The sequence below is a fragment of the Myotis nattereri genome (assembly GCF_964212035.1).
Source record: "Myotis nattereri genome assembly, chromosome: 3".
Taxonomy (NCBI): domain Eukaryota; kingdom Metazoa; phylum Chordata; class Mammalia; order Chiroptera; family Vespertilionidae; genus Myotis; species Myotis nattereri.
In genome coordinates, this window is record NC_138077.1 from 24,117,283 (window position 1) to 24,137,730 (window position 20,448).

Consider the following 20,448-nt stretch of genomic DNA (forward strand, 5'->3'; position numbering starts at 1 on the left):
TTTTTCCTCTCCAATTTGTAAACCTCTCATGTCTTTTTCTTTCCTTATAGCATTGGCCAAGACTTCCAGTACAAGGTCAGACACTATGTAGTGGGGATCATGGCTCTGATAATGCCTCATGTAGAGCATGTTTCATTTTATCTTGGCTATAGGATGTGCAGAGAACTGTTTCACAAAAGAACAGGTTAGAAACCGTGTCTGGTGGCCACGGATGCCTTCTGAGCAGAGAGGCCTGTGCTTACGTATGCCACAGAAATTACTTTCCATCGGAGTCGGCCTTCCAGGGGAGAAATAGCTCAATTGTGATAAATTTGACTTCTGACTTTAAGTATATTTAACTCCATCCTAAACCCTATGGCAACAGCACAGCTCTGCACCTGTCATTTGCTTCACACAATCTGCTACATGGAATTGTTTCTGACAACCCATTGGTCTCTGTCCCCATGGGGGAATTCAGACAGTAGCATTGGAAGGAGGCTTAGTGATCAACTATTGCTCTCCTTTACACACACCTAAAAGTCCTTAAGGCGGAAGCCTCATCATCTTCAAGCAAATGATCTGTTGGGGGGAGGGGAAAGGGTTGATGCCAACAACTGAGAGAGCTTGAATCAGACCAGGGGCTAATATAGCTTTCTCCTAATTGGCTTCATCACCCCATCTTCAGAGAGGTTAGCCTAGCCAAGTGTTCATGGTAGCATCTCAGGGCTTACAGGGGTCTCCTCTACCCCAACTCCAATGGAGACCCAGAGGAGAGGAAGAAGAAACACCCACTCTTCTCTCCTGTGTTCCCAAAGGCTTATCCCTTCCAAGACTGGTGAATCTGCACCGTGATGGTCACCAACGGCTCCACAGAGAAGTCCTGGGGCCTTAGTGCAGTGTGACCCTTCAGAAGCCTCGAGTGCTTGACCAAACACACCCCTCCCTTTCATAGACACCCAGGGTGACTAATGCTTGGGTAGAAATGAGTGAACTGAAAAGTCCCACAGGAATCTCAAACCAGCACATCCAAAATGGAACTTCTCACTGTCGCCTCCAAACTCACTCCCCTCTTCCAGGAACCCCTGTGCAGGACCTGGAACAACCTCCATTCAATATTCTCAGTGTCTGTCTGGCCCTTACACCTGAAGAGTTATCCAGCCTTGGCCCCTCTCTGTCCACCCTTGTTCTCCATTCTAAGTGGGGCCTTGGCCACACCCTCCCAACCGCTCCCTCCGCTCCACTCCTGGGATCCATCCTCCATGCCACTGCTGGAGAAATCTCTGCACCATGCAAATCAGACCATATATCCTGCCTAACACTCTAGAACAGCGGTCGCCAACCTTTCGGACCTCACGGACGACCAGTTGGCGACCATTTCCCTAGAAGGCTCCCACCACCCTCAGCAGAATGTACACTCCTTTTCGTGGCATCTAGCAATCTCACGGCACGGCCTCATCATCCTGTCCAGTCTCCCACCCTGGCCGCAGGGCCCCTAGATAGCCACTTGCCCTCCCCTCCCTGACTGTGCTTCTGGTGACTGTTCCCCTTACCTAGAACCTGCCTCCCATTCCACTGGAAGTGGTCTAAGGCCTATTCATCCTTCAACACTCAGTTTGGGGGAGTTAGGGCGTGGGGGAGATGGGGAGGAGGAGTTGAGGAGGGACCTCTGCTCTTGGGAGCCTTTGCTGCTGCTTCACCCCCATTGCCCCTGCTGAGGTGCCCTCTCTCTGGGCTTCTCCTCCCAGGAGCTGAGCATCCATCCCACTACATTGTCACGATTCCCTCCTGGACTCTGTAAGAATCTGGATTCTTGAAAACAGTAAGTTATTACATAGTCTGGTTTCATCCCTTTTCACGTTTAAGATAGTACTCATGGGCAAAACACATTGAGGTAGATTCGGTCTGGCAGTGCCCCAAAGGGATCTGTTCACCGCTAGGTGTTCCGCTCCGGGCACAATGTCCGCTTGGCACATTGTAGACCATAGAATGGATAGATGGGTGGGTGGACGGACGGACGGAGGACGGACGGACGAACGGACGAATGAACTAACGAACGAATAAATCAATTGCCCAAGCCCATCCTGAACCTGGCGGGTGGACGCCATCAGGGCACATCCTCTCTATACTAGATGGAAAGTGGGCAGCACCACTAGGCGCTCCGTCGGCAGGGGGCGCTGCAGGGCGGAGGGGTGAGGGCTGGGTACTGGGATTTGGGGGCAGGGGCGTCGGAGACGCGGAACTGAGGGGGCGGCAGGGGGTCGGGCGTACCCGGGGGGACCCTGTGCCGGGGCGATTCTGCGCGAATTTTCGCTTTCAATTCGGGCCGGGACGGAGGCGGCGGGGCCGTCCCGAGCCACTGCGGCCGGGGCCCGGGGGAGTTAATCCGAAAGCGCCGCCAGCCCCGCGGGCCCAACTCCACGTGTCACCGAGAAGCTGAGGTAGAGACAGAGAGAGAGAGAAAGCAAGTGATCTGAGTCGGGGAAAGTCCTGCGCGCCTCCGGGCAATTATAAAAATGTGACCCCCGGTCGGCTTCCACACCACCGCCCTCACCTGCTGCGCCCAGCGGTCCGCCGGCTGCCGCTCCGTGTCCGCGCCCGCCCAGCATGCGCCCCCCGCGCAGTGAGTACCCGGCGGCCGGGACACGGGCTCGGGTGGGGAGGGGCGGCGCCCGGCAAGGGGAGGCAGAACCTCGGTACCGCTCACCGGGAGGCTGCAAACAATCAGCCGTTCCTAGTTAGAGGAGAACGAAGGGAGGGGGCGGGAGACCTAATTGCTTGCTTTCCATGCGCTGAAAGGGACATGGCTCTTCTGGTCTTGAAACAGCCCCTTGAGCTAAGTATTGTTATGCCCACTTCCCAAGTGACAAACGGAGGCCCCAGGGGGTGGCTTCTTTCTTTCTTTCTTTTTTAAAATATAATTTTATTGACTTCAGAGAGAAAGGAAGAGGGAGAGAGAGAGAAACATCAATGATGAGACAGAACCATTGATGGGCTGCCTCCTGCACTCACCCTACTGGGGATCGAGCCCACAACCCGGGCATGTGCCCAACCGGGAATGGAACCCTGATCTCCTAGTTCTTAGGTCAATGCTCAACCACTGAGCCACACGGGCCGGGCGGGTTTCTTGCCCAGGGTCCCTCAGCTACAGCTCTGAGAGGGCAGATCCCAGCCCACTGCACACTGGGGCTTTGTCACCCCACTGTTTCCAAAGCACTGGGTCGTGAGTCTGGGCCAGTCACTTCAGCACCTGGCCTATGTTTCCCACTAGTGAAGTGGAGACGCTTTCTGGTTGAGGTTTGAGTCAATACCCTTGTCTGAGCTCTTTGGGGTTCCTTGCAGAAAGTTGGTTTCTCAGCTTAGAATCAAGTACTGCCTTCTAGGGACCTGATGCATCTCAGGTGTTTCAGGAAGATTCCAGGGTGGGAGGAGGTTGGCGTCCGGCAGAGGTAGATGGGTGGAGACAGCCCGCACCGGTGGAAGGGAGAGGCCGGCCAAGTCAGGGAGACACCCTCAGCTGCCGCCCCGTTCCCTTCCAGGCCTCCTCCTGGCAGTTTCTCTGGTCCTCCTGCACCACCTCAGTTTGGCCAGGAACCTCCCCACCACAGCCACGGCAGGCCCTGGCATGTTCTCCTGCCTCGGCCACTCCCAGAACCTGCTGAAGGCCGTCAGCAGCACGCTTCACAAGGTGAGCTCTTCCACGTCCTTGCTCCCACTCTGCAAGCCTCTCTAGGCAGGGGCATCTCCAAACCCCGGGTCACCTGCAGGGAAATGGTGGGCGTTTGTCAGGGGCTGTCAAGAGGGGAAGAGGGGCCTTTACGAATGGCCCGACTATTAGCTAAAGAGTCTCAGTGAAATTGTGTCCCCAGAGAAAGCAGGAGTGGTAATAAATTATAATGGCATCCCTTTGGGCTGTGTCTACACAGAGGAAAGTGGATATTTACCGTGTTCCCTGTAGCCTGCCAACAGAGATGGAATGAATTGTGCCGGGCCCACACTGTTTCTCTGACACACGTATCAATCCAGCAAACCGTTATTAGGTGCAGCCTCCATGCTCCGGGGCCTACAGAGATGAATTAGACTTGCCCCTCACGCTGCTCACCAGCTTCTCAGTCTGGTGACTCGGTTCGTTGTCAGAGCAACGCGTTTCAGAGAGCTGCGACGGTGCACGCCCAGCCTTCATTTTCTAGGGAGGGAATTATCTCATTTTGTTTACAGCTTCATTCATTTTTTAGGTTTCCTATGTTAATGCCAAAAAAAAAAAAAATTTTTTTTTCTTTTAAAAGTGCTCCAGGAGCTATTGCTTTTGCTGCGACGGCCGAAGACGGATGTTTTCAAAGACATCCTTTTGCCATCCTGCTCTCTAGTAAATCTTTCTTGAATATTTTTAGCTTGTTGTTTTACGAGTATCTTAAAATAAGCTCAATGCCACGGGGCCTTCTGAAAGAACTCTTTTTCCCCTTATCTTTCATGGTGCGCTGCCAACTGCTCTGCACGGTTCAATCGATCTTAATTAAAAAGGCGGCTCACCGGAGGAGCACTGCTGAGATAAGTGCTGTGGCTCCTGGAGAACGGTTCAATATGGATAAAATGTAGGCGCTCCAATTTAAACAGAAGCTTTCTATGAAAAGGCTGGCTCTTTCCCAGATGTCACACTAAAGGTCAAGGGATTACAGAACTCGGTCTGATGTTTTTTACATCACTCCTGTGTCACATTTGCCAAGAACAGGTGCCCAGTGCCTGCCATCCACAGGCCGTATCCAGCACACAGATTCATAGAGTTTGGCCCATGTCTTTCAGATTTTATTTAGATTTATTTAGTTTGATGCTATTGGGGGGGGAAAAGTGGTCTTTTCATAAAAGAAACCAAATTTCCAACTCCTCTTGAAAAGATCCTAAGAACTATAACAGCGGGCCCACGTTTCCAAACCTAACTTTTGACAACCCGCTCAGGCCAGTGGCTGCCCGGGTCTGTGTGAGCAACTCTAGGAAGAGTGTATTCATTTTCTTTGGCTACTGGAACAAATCGCCATGAACTTAGTGGCTTTAACCAACAGAAATGTATTATCTGACAGCCCTGGAGGTCAGAAATCCAAAACGGGTCTTGCTGGGCTAAAATCAAAGTGTCAGCCATGCTGTAACCTTTCCTGGAGACGAGGGAGATTATTTTTTCTTGCCTTTTCCAGTTTCTAGAGGCTGCTGAGGTCCCTGGGTATGTGTCCCCCTTCTATCTTCAAAGCCAGCAATGGCCAGTTGAGTCTTTCTCATGCTGCATCACTCTGACCTTGACTTTTCTGCCTCCCTCTTCCACTTATCATCCGGCCACCCAGATACTCCAAGATAACCTCTTGATTGTAAGGCCAGCTGATTAGCAACCTTAATTTCATCTGCAACGTTAATTCCCCTTTGCCATGTAACAACATATTCTCAGGTTCCAGTGGGTTGGGAGGTGGATCTGTTGGGTGGTGTGTGTCGGGGGCATTATTCTGCCCAGCGCAGATGGGGATTTTACTGTCTGTTCCCAAACATGTTCTGAACTCTCAAGCTTTGATTCATGGCTCATGTAGTTCCCTCTGCCTGAAATTCCCCCTCCTCTGCCGGCCAACATTCTAATCTTCCTATTGCAGATGTGCCATCTCTGGCGAAGTCTTTGCTTCCCTTTCCACCTCCTCCTCAGAGCCTTCTCAGCTCTTCTCTCCTGCTGACCTGTCTCCTAGTCATGTGGGCACTTGCCTATCCCCTTGGATAAACTTGGAATCCTGGGGACAGAACATAGGCCTCCTCTCTGTCATGTTCCGTAGTGCCTAGCACAGTGCCTGGCACACACCAGGCTTGTGGAGTGGGAAAATGATCTCGATCTTCAATCAAAAAGTCATCAACTTCTTAAGATAAATTTCATTATTATATTCGACAATGCTTTCCAAGGTGCTTATAGGATGACGTGTGTGTGTGTGTGTGTGTGTGCATACCACAAATTAAATCTCAATTTGTCTTTAGGGTTGCATGTTTGTTATATCCATCACGTTGTGACCTTAACAGTTCCCCTTTAGAAGTTATAATTGAACAAGATATTCATAAAACACAGGCGCTTTGGCAGAAGCAAAAAACGCCTTCACCAGGAGCAAGTGTCACAGCGTGGCGGAGATTCTGATTAGCACAGCCCGTTGAAATGATTTATGGTGTTTACACAATGGAAAAGCCTGTCATCCAGGGACACACGTCCGAAAAACAGAGGGAGAGAGAGTGTAAATGACCTGTTTCCTTTTGTCTCCTGAAGACCCTGAATTTCTTACAGGTCAAAGGAATAATAGGTGTTTTGCTGGCACTCCAGGGTATGGGGAGCCAGGTACCGTATTAATATTATAAACTGGGTTTCTCCTTATGACTTTTACAGGCCAGACAAACATTAGAATTTTACTCCTGCACTTCTGAAGAGATTGATCATGAAGATATCACAAAAGATAAAACCAGCACCGTAGAAGCCTGCCTACCACTGGAATTAACCACGGTATGGACAACATTCCTCCCAATGCACATCATGCAATTAAAAGCTGTGTATCAAACTTCATCTTCTTACAAAAATGTGCATGTTTCTGGTCTCTACCATCCTGAAACTTTAAGAGATCCCCCTTCAAAGTTAGATTTGAGAAAAATTTATAAAAACAGATATGGTTTTTCACAATGTGAATATATTTAACACCACTGAACTGGACACTTAAAATAGTTAAGATGGTACTTTTTGTTAGGCGAACGTGATGACCATTACACTATGGAAACGGGCTTAAGATGGTACTTTTTGTTAGTTATTTTTAACCACAATAAAAAAAAAAAACATAACTTTGAGAGGAAAAGTCAGAAAATTTTATATTAAGAATTAATATCTTTGATGTGTGATTTTTTTTTCCCTCTAGAATGAGAATTGCCTGGTTTCCAGAGAGATCGCTTTCATAACTATAAGTCAGAAAACTAAAGGTTTCAACTCATTTTATGAATTTATATCATTGATTGATGTCTGATTATTTTTTCTTCTAGAATGGGAGTTGCCTGCTCTCCAGAACGGCCTCTTTTATGACGGTGAGACACGGAACTTTTTCCTCAAATACGATGGGCAGGGGAGGGGGAAGAAAACACTTCTAGCTCATCTCAATTGTTTCTTCCCCGTGTTGTCATATCACCCAGACCCTGTGCCTCAGTAGTATCTATGAAGACTTGAAGATGTACCAGGTGGAGTTCAAGGCCATAAATGAAAAGCTTTTGATGGATCCTAAGAGGCAGATCATTCTGGACCAAAACATGTTGGCAGCTATTGATGAGCTGATGCAGGTAAGGCCTTCATCCAATCAGTGAGAGCACCTTGTTCATGCCTAGACAGCCCATCAGAGTCCCAGATGCAGACGTATACAGTCAGCCCTTCCTGGACTGGGAGAGGCCTGAAATGCCCCCTCCGAAAACCCCTACGGAGTTATAGCCTTGAGGGTGTCCTCTAGAGCAGCGGTCGCCAACTGGTGGCCCGCAGACTACTGGTGGTCCGTGAGGTCCGAAAGGCTGGCGACCGCTCTAGAGCAGCGGTCGGCAAACTCATTAGTCAACAGAGCCAAATATCAACAGTACAATGATTGAAATTTCTTTTGAGAGCCAAACTTTTTAAACTTAAACTATATAGGTAGGTACATTGTTATTAACTTAATTAGGGTACTCCTAAGGCTTAGGAAGAGCCACACTCAAGGGGCCAAAGAGCCGCATGTGGCTTGCGAGCCACAGTTTGCCAACCACGGCTCTAGAGAAAGAGCAGACACAAGCAGGACACATTTAGAAAAGCAGCCACCCATTTGTTGACCAAGTGGTGTGCACCGGGCTCTCTGCGAATGTTTTCACACATTTTCTTAATGTCGTCCCCACAGCAACCACATGGGTTCTGTACAAAGGAGGAAACCGAAGCTTAGACAGCCACTTGTCCAAGGTCAGACAGCTTCCAAATGGCAGAGCCAGGTTAAGCCCCCAGCAAAGGGATTGCACTACCCTTCTTGCTCACTTCTAAAGGCTCCAGGCCCGCCTACACATCTGCAAATTTAACCAGAGAAAACAAACAGAGCTAGTGCCTGGGCCTGACCCATTCTGAACCAAAGTGCGAATGAAATAAAAGAATGGCCTGTCACCTGGGGAGAGCCACAATGTTACTCAGAGACAAGAACTTGGTTTATAGTTTCTAAATCATCATAGCACATAATGCTAATACAAAACATAGAAATCCTATATAATAAAAGGGTAATATGCAAATTGAACAAGCGGTAGAACAACCGGTCACAATGACATGCACTGACCACCAGGGGGCAGCCACTGAACACAGGAGCTTCCCCCTGGTAGTCAGTGCACTCCCACCGGGCTCACGGCTGGCAAGCACAGCAGCGGTGTTGGTAGCCTCTGCAGCAGCGCTAAGGAGGCTTGGGCCCACTCCCCAGAGGGAGGGGGCCTGAGCCATCAGTCGGACATCCCCCGAGGGTACCTGGACTGCGACAGGTGGCAGGCTGGGCTGAGGTACTCCACCCTCCACCCCTGACCCCCCGAGTGCACAGATCTCATGCACCAGGGCTCTAGTATTCACATAAGAAACAGCAAGGTCAATGCTTTGGTGACCAGGCATGCGATAAAAATACAGTGTCAGAAATCATTGTCTGAAAAGGAATCTTTCTCTCTCTCTTTCTTTCACCAAATTGTTTGATAGGCACTGAACATCATATAGCATCAAAGAATCTTACCATCTACAGAATTATAGATAATTTCATGTTCAAAGAGGAGGCACTGGAGTCATTTCTACCAGTAATCAGACAACTATGACAAAGCCATTGGTACCTCTGTGCCTCAGTTTCTCCTTATGTAAAATGGGAGGACTTGACCCACCCTTCCTTTCTTTTAGGCTTTTTGTGAAAACTGAGATTACCGATCATTGTGCAAACATAAGGTCTTGCTTTGAGTTATCAAATCAAAGGGTTAAACCTGAGAAGTCCATTGCCAAGTTTATTTATCTGACACAAACGAGTTTCTGCAGTAAACACCTTGGTACCGATAGAGAGTTTTGATCAATACCAATCCATCACCTCCCTGTTCTAAAAAAGACTTCAGCCCTAGCTGGTTTGGCTCAGTGAATAGAGCGTTGGCCCGCAGGCTGAAGGCTCCCAGATTCGATTCCAGACAAAAGCACATGCCCAGGTTGTGGACTCGATCCCCAGTAGGGGGTGTGCAGGAAACAGCCGATCAATGATTCTCTCTCATCATTGCTGTTTCTATCTCTCTCTCCCTCACTCTTCCTCTCTGAAGTCAAGAAAAAAATATTTTTAAAAATACTGATGGCATTTGAAACCGCTTTCAGGGTCTCTTCCAAGCTCAGTGAAGATACATGTGCTTGGATCATGGGAATTTCTTCTTTCAGGTTCTGCCTGGCCATCTGGCTGGGAGAGTGGATTGGGTTTAGGAGATGCAATGAGGGGGTGGGTTGCAGGCTCTGAGACACGTGTTGGCTTCCCCCATGTTTATGGGTGAATGCTTCAGTTTTGGAATACCATGTATGCCATTCTCATTATCCGTCCTCCTAGGCCCTGGATTTCAACAGTGCGGCTGTGCCACAGCAACCCGCCCTGGAAGAACTGGATCTTTACAAGACAAAAGTCAAGCTCTGCATCCTCCTTCACGCTTTCAGAGTCCGCGCAGTGACTATCAACAGGATGATGAGCTATCTGAATTCTTCCTAAAAAGGCTCAGGTCTCGCCCAACCTTAAAGTCATTTGAACCAAAGCAATTTTTATAGGCTGTGCAGGAGGTAGTGGCTTGACCTGGTCCTACTTAAGCTAGTAATTTTCTTGTTGTTTACATTAGTCAACCACCCAAAAGTTGAACATGTAACTACTTTACTTAAATGGGTCCTTTCCTCGCGTATATTCCATATTTACTAGGGGTAAGTTGTTTTTAAAGCTTTCATAAGCAAATTGCTAAAGGGGGACGTTTTCTTCACTGTGTGTGATTTTTAGAAAAACAGGAATTTATAAGCTATTTCTATATCAAAGTGTTTGTGGAAACACTCAAGCATAATTTATTTTAAAATATTTATTTATAGAAGGGTGTGTTCGTGAAGGCATGTGAGCTAACTTATATTTATTTATGTCATATTTATTAAAATATTTATTTTCAAATGGATTTGAGAAATACCTGATGTTGTTCTAAAAATAAGATGATGGAATTAAAGTAATTTTCATATTTCTCTAATGTAATTGGAGTACTTTCAGTGTCAGAAATACACGTTGTGGGGAAACTGAAAACACCGATGGAATCTGAACAGAATTACCTAGGAACGATTGTGGCAATGTTCTTACCCATTTCCTAATGACTTTAATCACCTGCTTTAAGGGAGCCTGGTTAGGCCAGATACATTTTAATGCTGAAGTCCTCGAGTGAGTCGCTTTATTTTTGTTCACCATCTGAGTCTAAAACACAGGAGCATGTTTTTCCCTGCTAGCCACAGCTCTATAACATACTGTGCACTAGACAAATACATAATAATACCCTCCAACTGGGAGAAGCATCATTAAGAGGCCTTCTAGTTAAATTATTCTAATTTTCATGACCCTTTGGGCCCGCAGGGGGAAGCTGTTTCTAAATTACAATGAGAAAAATTCTCCATTTGCTTTAAATTATATAGAACTTCTGCCTGAACCACATGGATAATTGCCTTGCTTTGGCTTAAGAGAGGTGCTCTTAATGACCCAAATATTAAATTCCATCTTGTTAATTCTCTAAACCATGTGAATTTTAAAAGATGCACGTGATGGAATCGCATCATTTTAGTACTCTGATAATCATATTGTGCCCTTGGGAACAAACTATTCAGAGTACCCCCCCTCTCCCCTCCCCCTCCCCCCCCCCCCCCGCCCCGCCATCATGTGAACCCTCCCACCAGATCCCAATTCAGATCCCTGTGAACAGCGAGGGAAATGTGTTTGGCCAACACATGTCCTCATCTGTGTGGCAAATTACTCGTTTTTCAGATTCTCGCCCCATTTGATAGAAATCGTTGGTGAAGCTAGACCCCATCACATACCTTCTTTTCTTTAGAGATTCCTCCATAAACTGGAATGACCCACGAGTGACTCGCAGACAGGAGTCTCCCAAATTCATAAGCCCGTTGATTTAAACAATCCACCGTTTGGGATGACGTGGTTACTCTCCTTCGGAAGCCACGTGCCAGCACGCCACACTGGTCAACTGGGACATGATCGCTTCCCGTGGCAGATGTGTTAGAAACAAACTCCCGATCGTTGGAGAGAGGCTAGTAGCCATCTCATCGGCTGGTCCCCACACCGCCCGACAAGAGTAGGTCAGGGTTGGCAGGGCTCCCTGGTAACCCCACAGTAGCCCTGGTAGTGCCTCCGGCCACAGCAGCACCACTTTTGAATGCTTGGCCAGTGCAGGGTCCGGGTGAGATTTCCCTTCACAATCGGCCTCTACAGCCAAGGAGAAGTTCCACACTCACTGAGCTCCTCCAAGCTCCTCCCTGCCATTAGGTTTTCTTAAGGAACAAAACCATCCTTTCGATTTTCCAACTCGCTTGACAATAAAACACGGCTGTCACTGCAGAGCGCGGGCCCTGTCTCTGTGGGGCCAGGCCAGAGGTCACAGCGAGCAGCAGGGATGGGCTTCCACGGAAGGACGATGGCTGGCCACCTGCAGGCTGTCCCACTGGGAGAGACTGATGGGCACCGTGGTGGGGACAGACTGGATCTCAGTCCCTGGGAGGCCCCACCGCAGAGCGGGAGGTCTCAGCGGAGAAGCAGGAAGAAGTTTGGGACCTGAGCTCAGAATTCAACCCCGGGGCCTCTATTTTAGTTCCAGCAGCCACAGGGCCATTATCAGACATGCTCACACTGAATGGAAAAGGGCAATGCCAGCAGCCACATCCAGGCTACCCGGCTGGCACCTGCCCTTCAGCCAGCAGTGCTCTGATTCGCACAGGGCCTTGTGACGGCTGCTGGAACCACCGCCTCCTGACAGCACGTTTCGACATCGGCACCTACAGTGGCTTCTTTAGACAACGGAGTGAAAGTGTGCTTCCACATGACAAAGCCGAGGAGGAAACTTTTGCCCTAAAGCAATACAGTGAAATAACATGAGTTCCAAATGCAGAACAATGCATTAGAGAGCCGCACAGGTGAGGGACTAACCCAGATCCACCTGGTTTCAAAAAAAAGCACACCTTCCCATGGCCAGGGGTGGAGGGGAAGCTCTAAAGCAGCGGTTCTCAACCTGTGGGTCGCCAACCCTTTGGGGGTCAAACGACCCTTTCACAGGGGTCGCCTAAGACCATTGGAAAACACATATATAATTACATATTGTTTTTGTGATTAATCACTATGCTTTATGTTCAATTTGTAATAATGAAAATACATCCTGTATATCAGATATTTACATTACAATTCATAACAGTAGCAAAATTAGTTACGAAAATAATTTTATGGTTGGGGGTCACCACAACATGAGAAACTGTATTAAAGGGTCGCGGCATTAGGAAGGTTGAGAACCACTGCTCTACAGCATTCCTGGAGCCCTGACCGGTTTGGTTCAGTGGATAGAGCATCGGCCTGCGGACCGAGGGGCCCCAGGTTTGATTCCAGTCAAGGGCATGTACCTTGGTTGTGGGCACCTCCCCAGTAGGGGGTGTGCAAGAGGCAGCTGATCGATGTTTCTCTCTCATGGATGTTTCTAACTCTCTATCCCTCTCCCTCTCTGTAAAAAAAACAATAGAATGTATTTTAAAAAATCATTTTTTAAAAAATTAAAGCATCCTTGGAGTGAGACTGTGCAAACTCTGGGTGCAATAGGTCAAGGGGGTTGGGAGGAGGTGGGTACATTCACTCAGCCTCTGTCCAAGACCTGGACCGCTGGGCGCAAGACCAGCCAACATCCAGTCACAGTAATAGCAACCGAGGAGCACGATGCCATGAGAATCCACGTGTAAGTAAGAACACAAGGAAGCCCGTGTGCACTGTACACATACATGTCGGTTTATTTTTCTTCCCTTCATCCATAGTATGAAAAAGGTTGAAAATGGCTAGGAAACCAGCTGATATACAAAGCACCTCTGCAATTATGCTTTTCTTGGAAAAACAACTTATAAAAAAAATAATAAACATTTAAAAAATTCAAGTCCTTTTAAGTAGTTTACACTTCTGAATGTTAAAACTCCACGTGTTTCCTAAAATATAGTACAATTTTTAAATAAACAAAACTCATTAAAGTGACACTGATTTGAATTCCACAGGATCCTGGACAGTTAAAAATGTTATTCCCTATAAAGTAAATTTGTTCTTCACAGGCAAAACAATAAAGTGTGTCTCTCTGCTTAATTCATTGAGATTCATTTTAACGCTCCAGCTAATGAGGGCAGAAGACTAATGGTAATTTATAGTGTCTTCAAATAAGTTAACAAAACATATCCGAAAGGCTAATCACCACAGGCATGATTCTGGAAGAGCGACAACACCTATACACACAAAACACAAACAAACACTTCCCCAATTATCAAGAGCCAATGTGACCCATTATCCCCGAGGGCGCGTCTTCTTCAAGAAGAGATGACCGTTTCAGTGGTCCTGCTGAGGCTGTTTCTGAGCAGCGTTCCCCACCCCCACCCACCCACCCCCAAAGTAAACGATCCCAGGGTGAAAGCCAAGACAGATAGTGCTTGGGCCGGTGATTCTGACAGCAACTCTGACAATGGATCCAGGCGAACTTGCCCGGTAAGGTGAGGAGATCACCTGTGAGTGAGCCTATCAACCCTGTGATGGGGAGAGGATGACATTCCTTTCTCATCACTCCAGGACCAGGCAACATGACTGGTTTGACGGTGTAACGGGCCACTAACCAGAGAGGTTAGTAAGGTGAGATGCAGAAATGAAATCCCACATGAAAAGATAGATTGTACCCAGCGGCACGTGTGTCTGTGTGGAGGCTGAAAGATCGCGAACCTCTCTTCGTTATTTAATGCCAACCCGATAAAAGCTAAACTAGATCGGTGCACGTTTAAGTGCACCACTATTTAATTGCTAAAAGTGTTTCAAGCACTTGGTAAGAATTTCAGAGTACACACTACTCCAAAAAAGAATATTACCACATGTCTCACCTGCCTGAGTTGAGTTATATTAAGCACCCTTTGTAATGATATCCGTTTGGGTTGGGGAGCTGGTGGGATGGTGTGAGCAGGAGGTGCCAAAAAGGAAAAAATATATATTGATATTATAAAGGTGTTTTCTTCCTCAAGTTTTCCAAAATTTTACATTCTCTTTGTTCCTGGATTAGTGTGAGCTCCAGAGTGGCTGGCTGTGGAGAAGTTGCTTCCAGAGACTAAGTTCAAGGTCTCATTAAGGCGATACCCAATGACCAGGTGAAATGGTGCTTTGCAGATAAAAAGTTCCTGAGGCTTCCTTTTCTGGTCCATCTTCCAAATCTCATGTTGCCTATAAGAAACCTGACAAAACAAAGAATTAAACAAACTCAGAGATTCATTAATGGAAAAAATGGGGCAAGTGTTGAAATAAAATCACTTTTCTATTTAAAAAAAAAGAAAAGAAAAAGAAACTTGGGGGAAAAAGGAATTCCTGGGAGTTGTTAGACATGAGCAGAGCAAGATGATGGTCTAGGTACAAAAACTCACCAGGCCTATGGATGAGGACAGTGGATGGGGAGTGAGGGAGGAGGGTGGGGTGGGAACTGAGTGGAGGGGAGTTATGGGGGGGAAAAAAGAGGGACAAATGTTATAATCTGAACAATAAAGATTTAATTAATTAAAAAAAATATTAAAAAAATAAAAAAGAAACTCACCAGGGCAGGAAACCCCGGATGCCTAGCAAGGGGCAAAGCTGGGAAAAGAAGAACTTCCCCCCAGGGTAACCCATCCTCCCCTCGCATGTCACTGGTCATGCGGTTTGGACCTCTGATCTTTCATCACTGGTCAAGTGGTGCAGACCCCCCGACCTTTCCTCCCCAGAGATAACATCTAGGCCTCAGCTGTATTTCAGCTCCAGGCCCAGAAAAGCAGCAAAACCAGACAAGTGGCACCATGGCTGCCACAGGGCATATTCTATGAAGACCCTCCCCTGAGGCCTCCCCTAAGATTCCCACCTGCAAAACAGAGATAAATGTGCTCAGGACAAAGGCCCCAATGCACGCTCTCCCCACAAGGAGCAGGCCCATGCCATTCCCTACCCCTTCTCCTTCCCCCACATGTATATGTCCCCTAACCTCTAAGGGACCCCACGAGACTTGCAACCAGGGGAGCAATGGGCAGTGGCAGCTCACCCTGGGCTCACCCCCTGCACCTGCCTCCAAGGCCCCCTTTTCTCTGACTTCCCAGAGAGCCAAGGCAGCCCAGCCAGGCTCTCCTGCTGCTGCTTCTGCGCCCTTCCTTGTGTCACTGTCCTGAGTATATTTATGCTGCCATCATCGATCCAATACCCCTTGGGTTCGGTGCTGGGCAGCTCTTCGCTTTGGATATCCCCACCCTCTTTTCCGTAAATAAATTCCATTTTCTGTAATCACCATCTGAGATGGCTATTTAGCCTGCCCACCCATCACTGACTTGAGCCTTTCATTGCTGCGTTTCCCGAGCTTAAGAGAAGCCACTGCAATGTAAAGGTGATAAGATACTAAAACATCCTGATAAAGATATAAAACTCAGCCAATTAACCAGGTATTCTGGCTTCAGGAGGGCATAAAATATTGGTAAATTAAGAGGAGGGGGGGTGTTTTTAGCGGACAGATTTTTTTTCCCTATTTAATGAGGAGATTGGGACAGTAAGTGTTGATGATCCCTGTACTGCCAAAAAATGTCACAAGCCCTTTTGTATTTCTCATGTATCAGCAAATCAGGTGTCAGTGAGGCCAGGAGCCGATAAAAACAAACAACGTAAGATAACAACTTGCTATAAAGGGTTTGAGATGGATGTTCTGAGCCATCTGGTTATCACAGTCGCGTGCGTGGCCACCGCTGTCCACAGCGCCAACATGCAAATGAGCAGATTTCCACACGTGGGCCTCAGTAACCCACAGAATTTCAACACAGCCAAGAACAAGAATGAAAACCTCGACAACGAAACTAGCCACTCTGTTTGGGCGAGGCTTCGGCACCCAACGTCTCCTGGGGGAGTTCAGAAACCTTGCCCACCACCTCTGAAAGCATCCGAGGGATCACTGAGTGCTTATAGACTTTCAGGGCGAGTATACACTTTGCATCCTTTGTGGAATAAAAATTTAACTAGCATTCCAAATAAAAACCTCTCTCCGACCTATTGAGGTTTCTGAGACGTAACACTGCATTTGTTAACTATGGCAACAATATAGAATAACCAACGTTTTGAATTGGTTTGATCTTGGATATAACGAAATCAAAACCACAAAAAAAAGAAGTGCTTAAAAACAAAGGAAGGAACCCTGTGGTTTTCTGGATTGAGACCAGGAACAACTCCCTTTGGCCTCTCCCACTCACCTTCCCTTCCTTGCCAACTGAGGTTCACTAGTGCCACCCAGTGGACTCCTGGAGCACTGCTTCAGCGCCGGGGAAGGCCCAGCAGGCTGTGCTACCAGTAGTCTCAAGCACCATGACATTCTTATCTATTCTTTACAGAGCCTTACTACCTGCCTGAAGCTTTCAATATGTTTTTTATTGATTTCAGAGAGAAAGGGAGAGGGAGAGAGAGAGAGAAACATCAATGATGAGAAAGAATCATTGATCGGCTGCCTCCTGCATGCCCCCCACTGGGGATCGAGCCCCAAACCTCCATGTGGCCTGACTGGGAATCGAACTGTGACCTAGTGGTTCCTAGGTCGACACCCAACCACTGAGCCACACCGGCCAGCTGCCTGAAGCTTTACATGCATGCAGGACCTCTTTTCGTCCTCACAACAGACCAGGACTTAGAAGTTTTTGCATCCATCTGACAGATGGGGACCAAGAGGCTTAAAGTTAGGCCACGAATTTGCGCTCTCCAGTTTGCAGCCAGTATGGCAAAGGGTGCGCTGAGGAGCTGGTGCGACTTCAGGGAGAGCATGTGCGGGAACTGAAACAGCAGAAGGCCGGCACTGAGCAGATCGAGGAGGAGTTGGCAAAACTACTGAAAATGAAGGCGCAGCCACACAGCGGGGCCTGAGGAAGGGAAACACAAGTTTGTGCTCAAAATCCCCAACGGCACAAGAGACCACAATCCCCGGCAGATGGCAGTTCGGGAGAAGGTGTTTGATATAATCATCAGCTGCTTCAAGCGCCAAGGTGCACAAGTAATTGCTACACCTGTGTCTGAACTAAAGGAAACACTGACTGCAAAGTATGGGGAAGACTCTAAGCAGTGGTCCTCAACCTTGGCTGCACATTAGAATCACCTGGGAGTCTTTTTAAAATCCTGGTTTCTGGGCCTCATCCTCCGGAAATTCTGTTTCTTTGTTACTACTGTTGTGGTCCCACCCCATAACAAAGAAACAGACTTTCCGGAGGATGAGGCCCAGAAACCAGGATTTTAAAAAGATTCCCAGGTGATTCTAATGTGCAGCCAGGGTTGAGGACCACTGCTCTAAAGCTTATTCATGACCTGAAGGGCCAGGGTGGGGGGCGGCTGTCCCTTCGCTATGACCTCACTGTTCCTTTTGCTCAATAATTGGCAGTGAATAAACTGACCAACAATAAGCGCTACCACACAGCACAAGTAAATCGGCAGGATAACCCAGCCACGGCCCGGGGCCGAGATCGGGAATTCTACCAGTGTGACTTTGACATTGCTGGGCTATGTGACCCCAGGACCCCTGATGCAGAGTGCCTGAAGATCATGTGTCAGATCCTGAATTCACAGAGACAGGTGACTTCCTGGTCAAGGTGAACCATGGGCACATCCCAGATGGGATGTCTGCGATCTGTGGGGTTCCTGGCAGCCAGGTCCACACCATCTGCTCGTCAGTGGACAAACTGGACAAGGTGTCCTGGGAGGAAGTAAAGAACGAGATGGTGGGAGAGAAGGGCTTCGCACCCGGGTGGCTGACCGCACTGGGGGACTATGGCGAGCAGCTCGGTCGGGTATCCCTGGTGGAACAGCTGCTCCAGGGTCCTCAACATCCTCAAAACAAGCAGGCCTTGGAGGGCCTGGGAGACCTGAAGCTGCTGTTTAAGTGCCTGGCCCTGTTTGGCATTGCTGACAAGATCTCCTTCAACCTGAGCCTTGCCCGAGGGCTGGACTCCTGTACTGGGGTGGTCTATGAGGCAGTGCTGCAATAGACTGCAGCCCAGGCAGGGGAAGAGCCCTGGGTGTGGGCAGTGTGGCTGCTGGAGGGCGCTCTGATGGGCCTGTTTGACCCCAAAGAGTGCAGGGTGCCATGTGTGGGGCTCAGCATTGGTGTGGAGCGGGTCTTCTCCAGTGTGAAGCAGAGGCTGGAGGTGCTGAAGGAGAAGGAATGGACCACAGAGACACAGGAGCTGTAGCATCCGCACAGACGTTGCTGGAGGAGGGACTGAAGCTCGTCTCAGAGCTGTGGGATGCGGGATCAAGGCTGAGCTGCTTTACAAGAAAAACCCAAAGTTACTGAACCAGCTGCAGTACTGTGAGGAGGCAGGCATCCCATCATCAGGAGCTCGGGATGGGGTCATCAGGCTCCGTTCAGTGGCCAGCAGAGAAGAGGTGGATGTCCGAAGAGAAGACCTTGTGAAGGAAATCAGAAAGAGAACGAGCCAGCCCCTTTGCACCTGCTGAATTGAGCAAACTATGAGGGGAAAGTGGGCGGCACCATTGAAGGCTAAGACAAAGCTCTGCCTATGTCCTTCAACCTCTTCGCAACTTCCAGTGGAAAACCTGAAGAGCAGTCAGAACTGAGACTTTGTGATGGTTTTATCGATAATCACAGGTAATTTTACCGTGCCATTTTCCGTAGGAAGCCCCGGGGGCTCAGTCTGGCTCCTAAGCTACAGGGACCGGGCCTGAGATGGCCGCCTCTTTAGGGTGCTACACCAGCAGGGACCGCTCCCCACAACCAGTCACCAAAGGTGCAATAACATATCTCAACCACCAAAAAAAAAAAAAAGCCCTAGCCAGCTTGGCTCCGTAGATAGAGCATCGGCCTGCAGACTGAAGGGTCCCCAGTTCGATTCCGGTCAAAGGCACATACCCCGGTTATGGGCTCAATCCCCAGTAGGAGGCAGGAGCCGATTAATGATTCTCTCTCATCACTGATGTTCCTATCTCTCTCTCCCTCTCCCTTCCTCTCTGAAATAAAAAATATATATATTAAAAAAAAAAAAAAGAATTTGCTTAGTCACAAAGCTAGCCAGCACCTGAGCTGGGATTGAACCCCTCCCTCTGACTCCGTGCACATAACATCATTACTTAGGCTATCACAGGCCACCAGCTCACTGCGGCATTTGCGTAGTAATCTGAACCCAAGCTTACAAATAAACAAGCCTCACATTTTACAGTGGAAATTTGCTATCCACAAAGACACAGCTTGACTCCAAGCCAATGACTTCAGACCATTTCCTGCTCACCTTCCAGCACATCCTGGACTTCAGCTGAGACGTTTTTCAAGCAGTTATATAAATTCTGGACTGTGGCATTGCTTAGCTCCTTGTCTTGCCACTTCTTCAGCATCCGAAACTTACAAATTGTCACATTTTCTTCCTTCTTCTGGATATCATCAATATCGCTCCTGTCCAACTCCAGGTTGTCAATGCCAATATCTATCCAATCTTTCCCCAACTTCCCAGCAAGGGTAATCAACTGATCGTCTGTTAACAGGGTCTTGGCTCCATCTAAAAGCAGATGAGGAATTCAGTAGTTCCTCTCAACACTTAATCATTGATAACTACTTACAATGAAAATGCATTCTCCTCCTATTAGAAAAGACTCTAGTCCAAGCCACTTTGGCTCAGTGGATAGAGACTTGGCCTGCGGACCGAAGGGTCCCAGGTTCGATTCTAGTCAGGGGAGCGTACCTCTGTTGCAGGCTCCTCCCTGGCGCAGGCCCTGGTCAGGGCGTGTGCAGGAGGCAACCAATCGATGTGTTTCTCTCACATTGATTTACCTCCCTGTCTTTCCCTCTCTCTAAAAATCAATGGAAAAATATCCTCGGGTGAGGATTAAAAAAAGAAAGGAGACTACATTTGTAGTAATTGTAACTGCTTGTAAAATAAATTTAAATGCCAAAAAATCCTTGCCATCCAAAATACCTTAAGAAGTAAAGGGAACTCTTTTATATAATAACATTCAACTGGGGTATAATGTTCATAATTACAAATGTGACTTTCATAAAACAGCACAAATCAGATTGGAATAAAAAAATTCAAATATCAAAAAGAACTTATGTGGCTCAAAAAGAAAAATATACAGCTTTGCCCTTGCCCACCTTTGTATCTCATATAAATGCGCGCAAGATGTCTGCATTGAAGTCTCTATTTCG

At 47.9% G+C, this 20,448-nt stretch overlaps 2 protein-coding genes and 1 pseudogene across 5 annotated transcripts in view; 2 read left to right on the top strand and 1 right to left on the bottom strand.

Moving 5' to 3' along the window:
• Nucleotides 1-830: 830 nt before the first annotated feature.
• On the top strand, nt 831-9,722 carry IL12A (interleukin 12A; the record flags this gene model as incomplete). The annotated part of the gene is given in 8 exon segments (XM_081085955.1): nt 831-875; nt 3,387-3,498; nt 3,501-3,664; nt 6,371-6,484; nt 6,888-6,929; nt 7,009-7,050; nt 7,156-7,299; nt 9,567-9,722. Coding segments are annotated over 8 exon segments (819 nt in total).
• A 3,280-nt stretch (nt 9,723-13,002) lies between these two features.
• The window catches only part of LOC308516038 (NACHT, LRR and PYD domains-containing protein 1b allele 5-like), a 44,404-nt gene continuing 36,958 nt past the window's right edge, over nt 13,003-20,448 (bottom strand). For 2 of the 3 annotated variants that reach the window (XM_081086773.1, XM_081086771.1), the window contains one exon: nt 19,491-19,801. In XM_081086773.1, the coding sequence (XP_080942899.1) occupies nt 19,518-19,801 (284 nt within the window). In that variant the 3' untranslated portion in view covers nt 19,491-19,517. Of the gene's footprint in view, nt 14,489-19,490; nt 19,802-20,448 lie in introns of those variants that run through there. The other variant, XM_081086772.1, reaches the window with a different exon arrangement.
• LOC308516855 (histidine--tRNA ligase, cytoplasmic-like) lies at nt 16,024-18,749 on the top strand (annotated as a pseudogene). The gene is made up of 3 exons: nt 16,024-16,151; nt 17,015-17,360; nt 17,589-18,749. The product of its transcript is annotated as a histidine--tRNA ligase, cytoplasmic-like (transcript).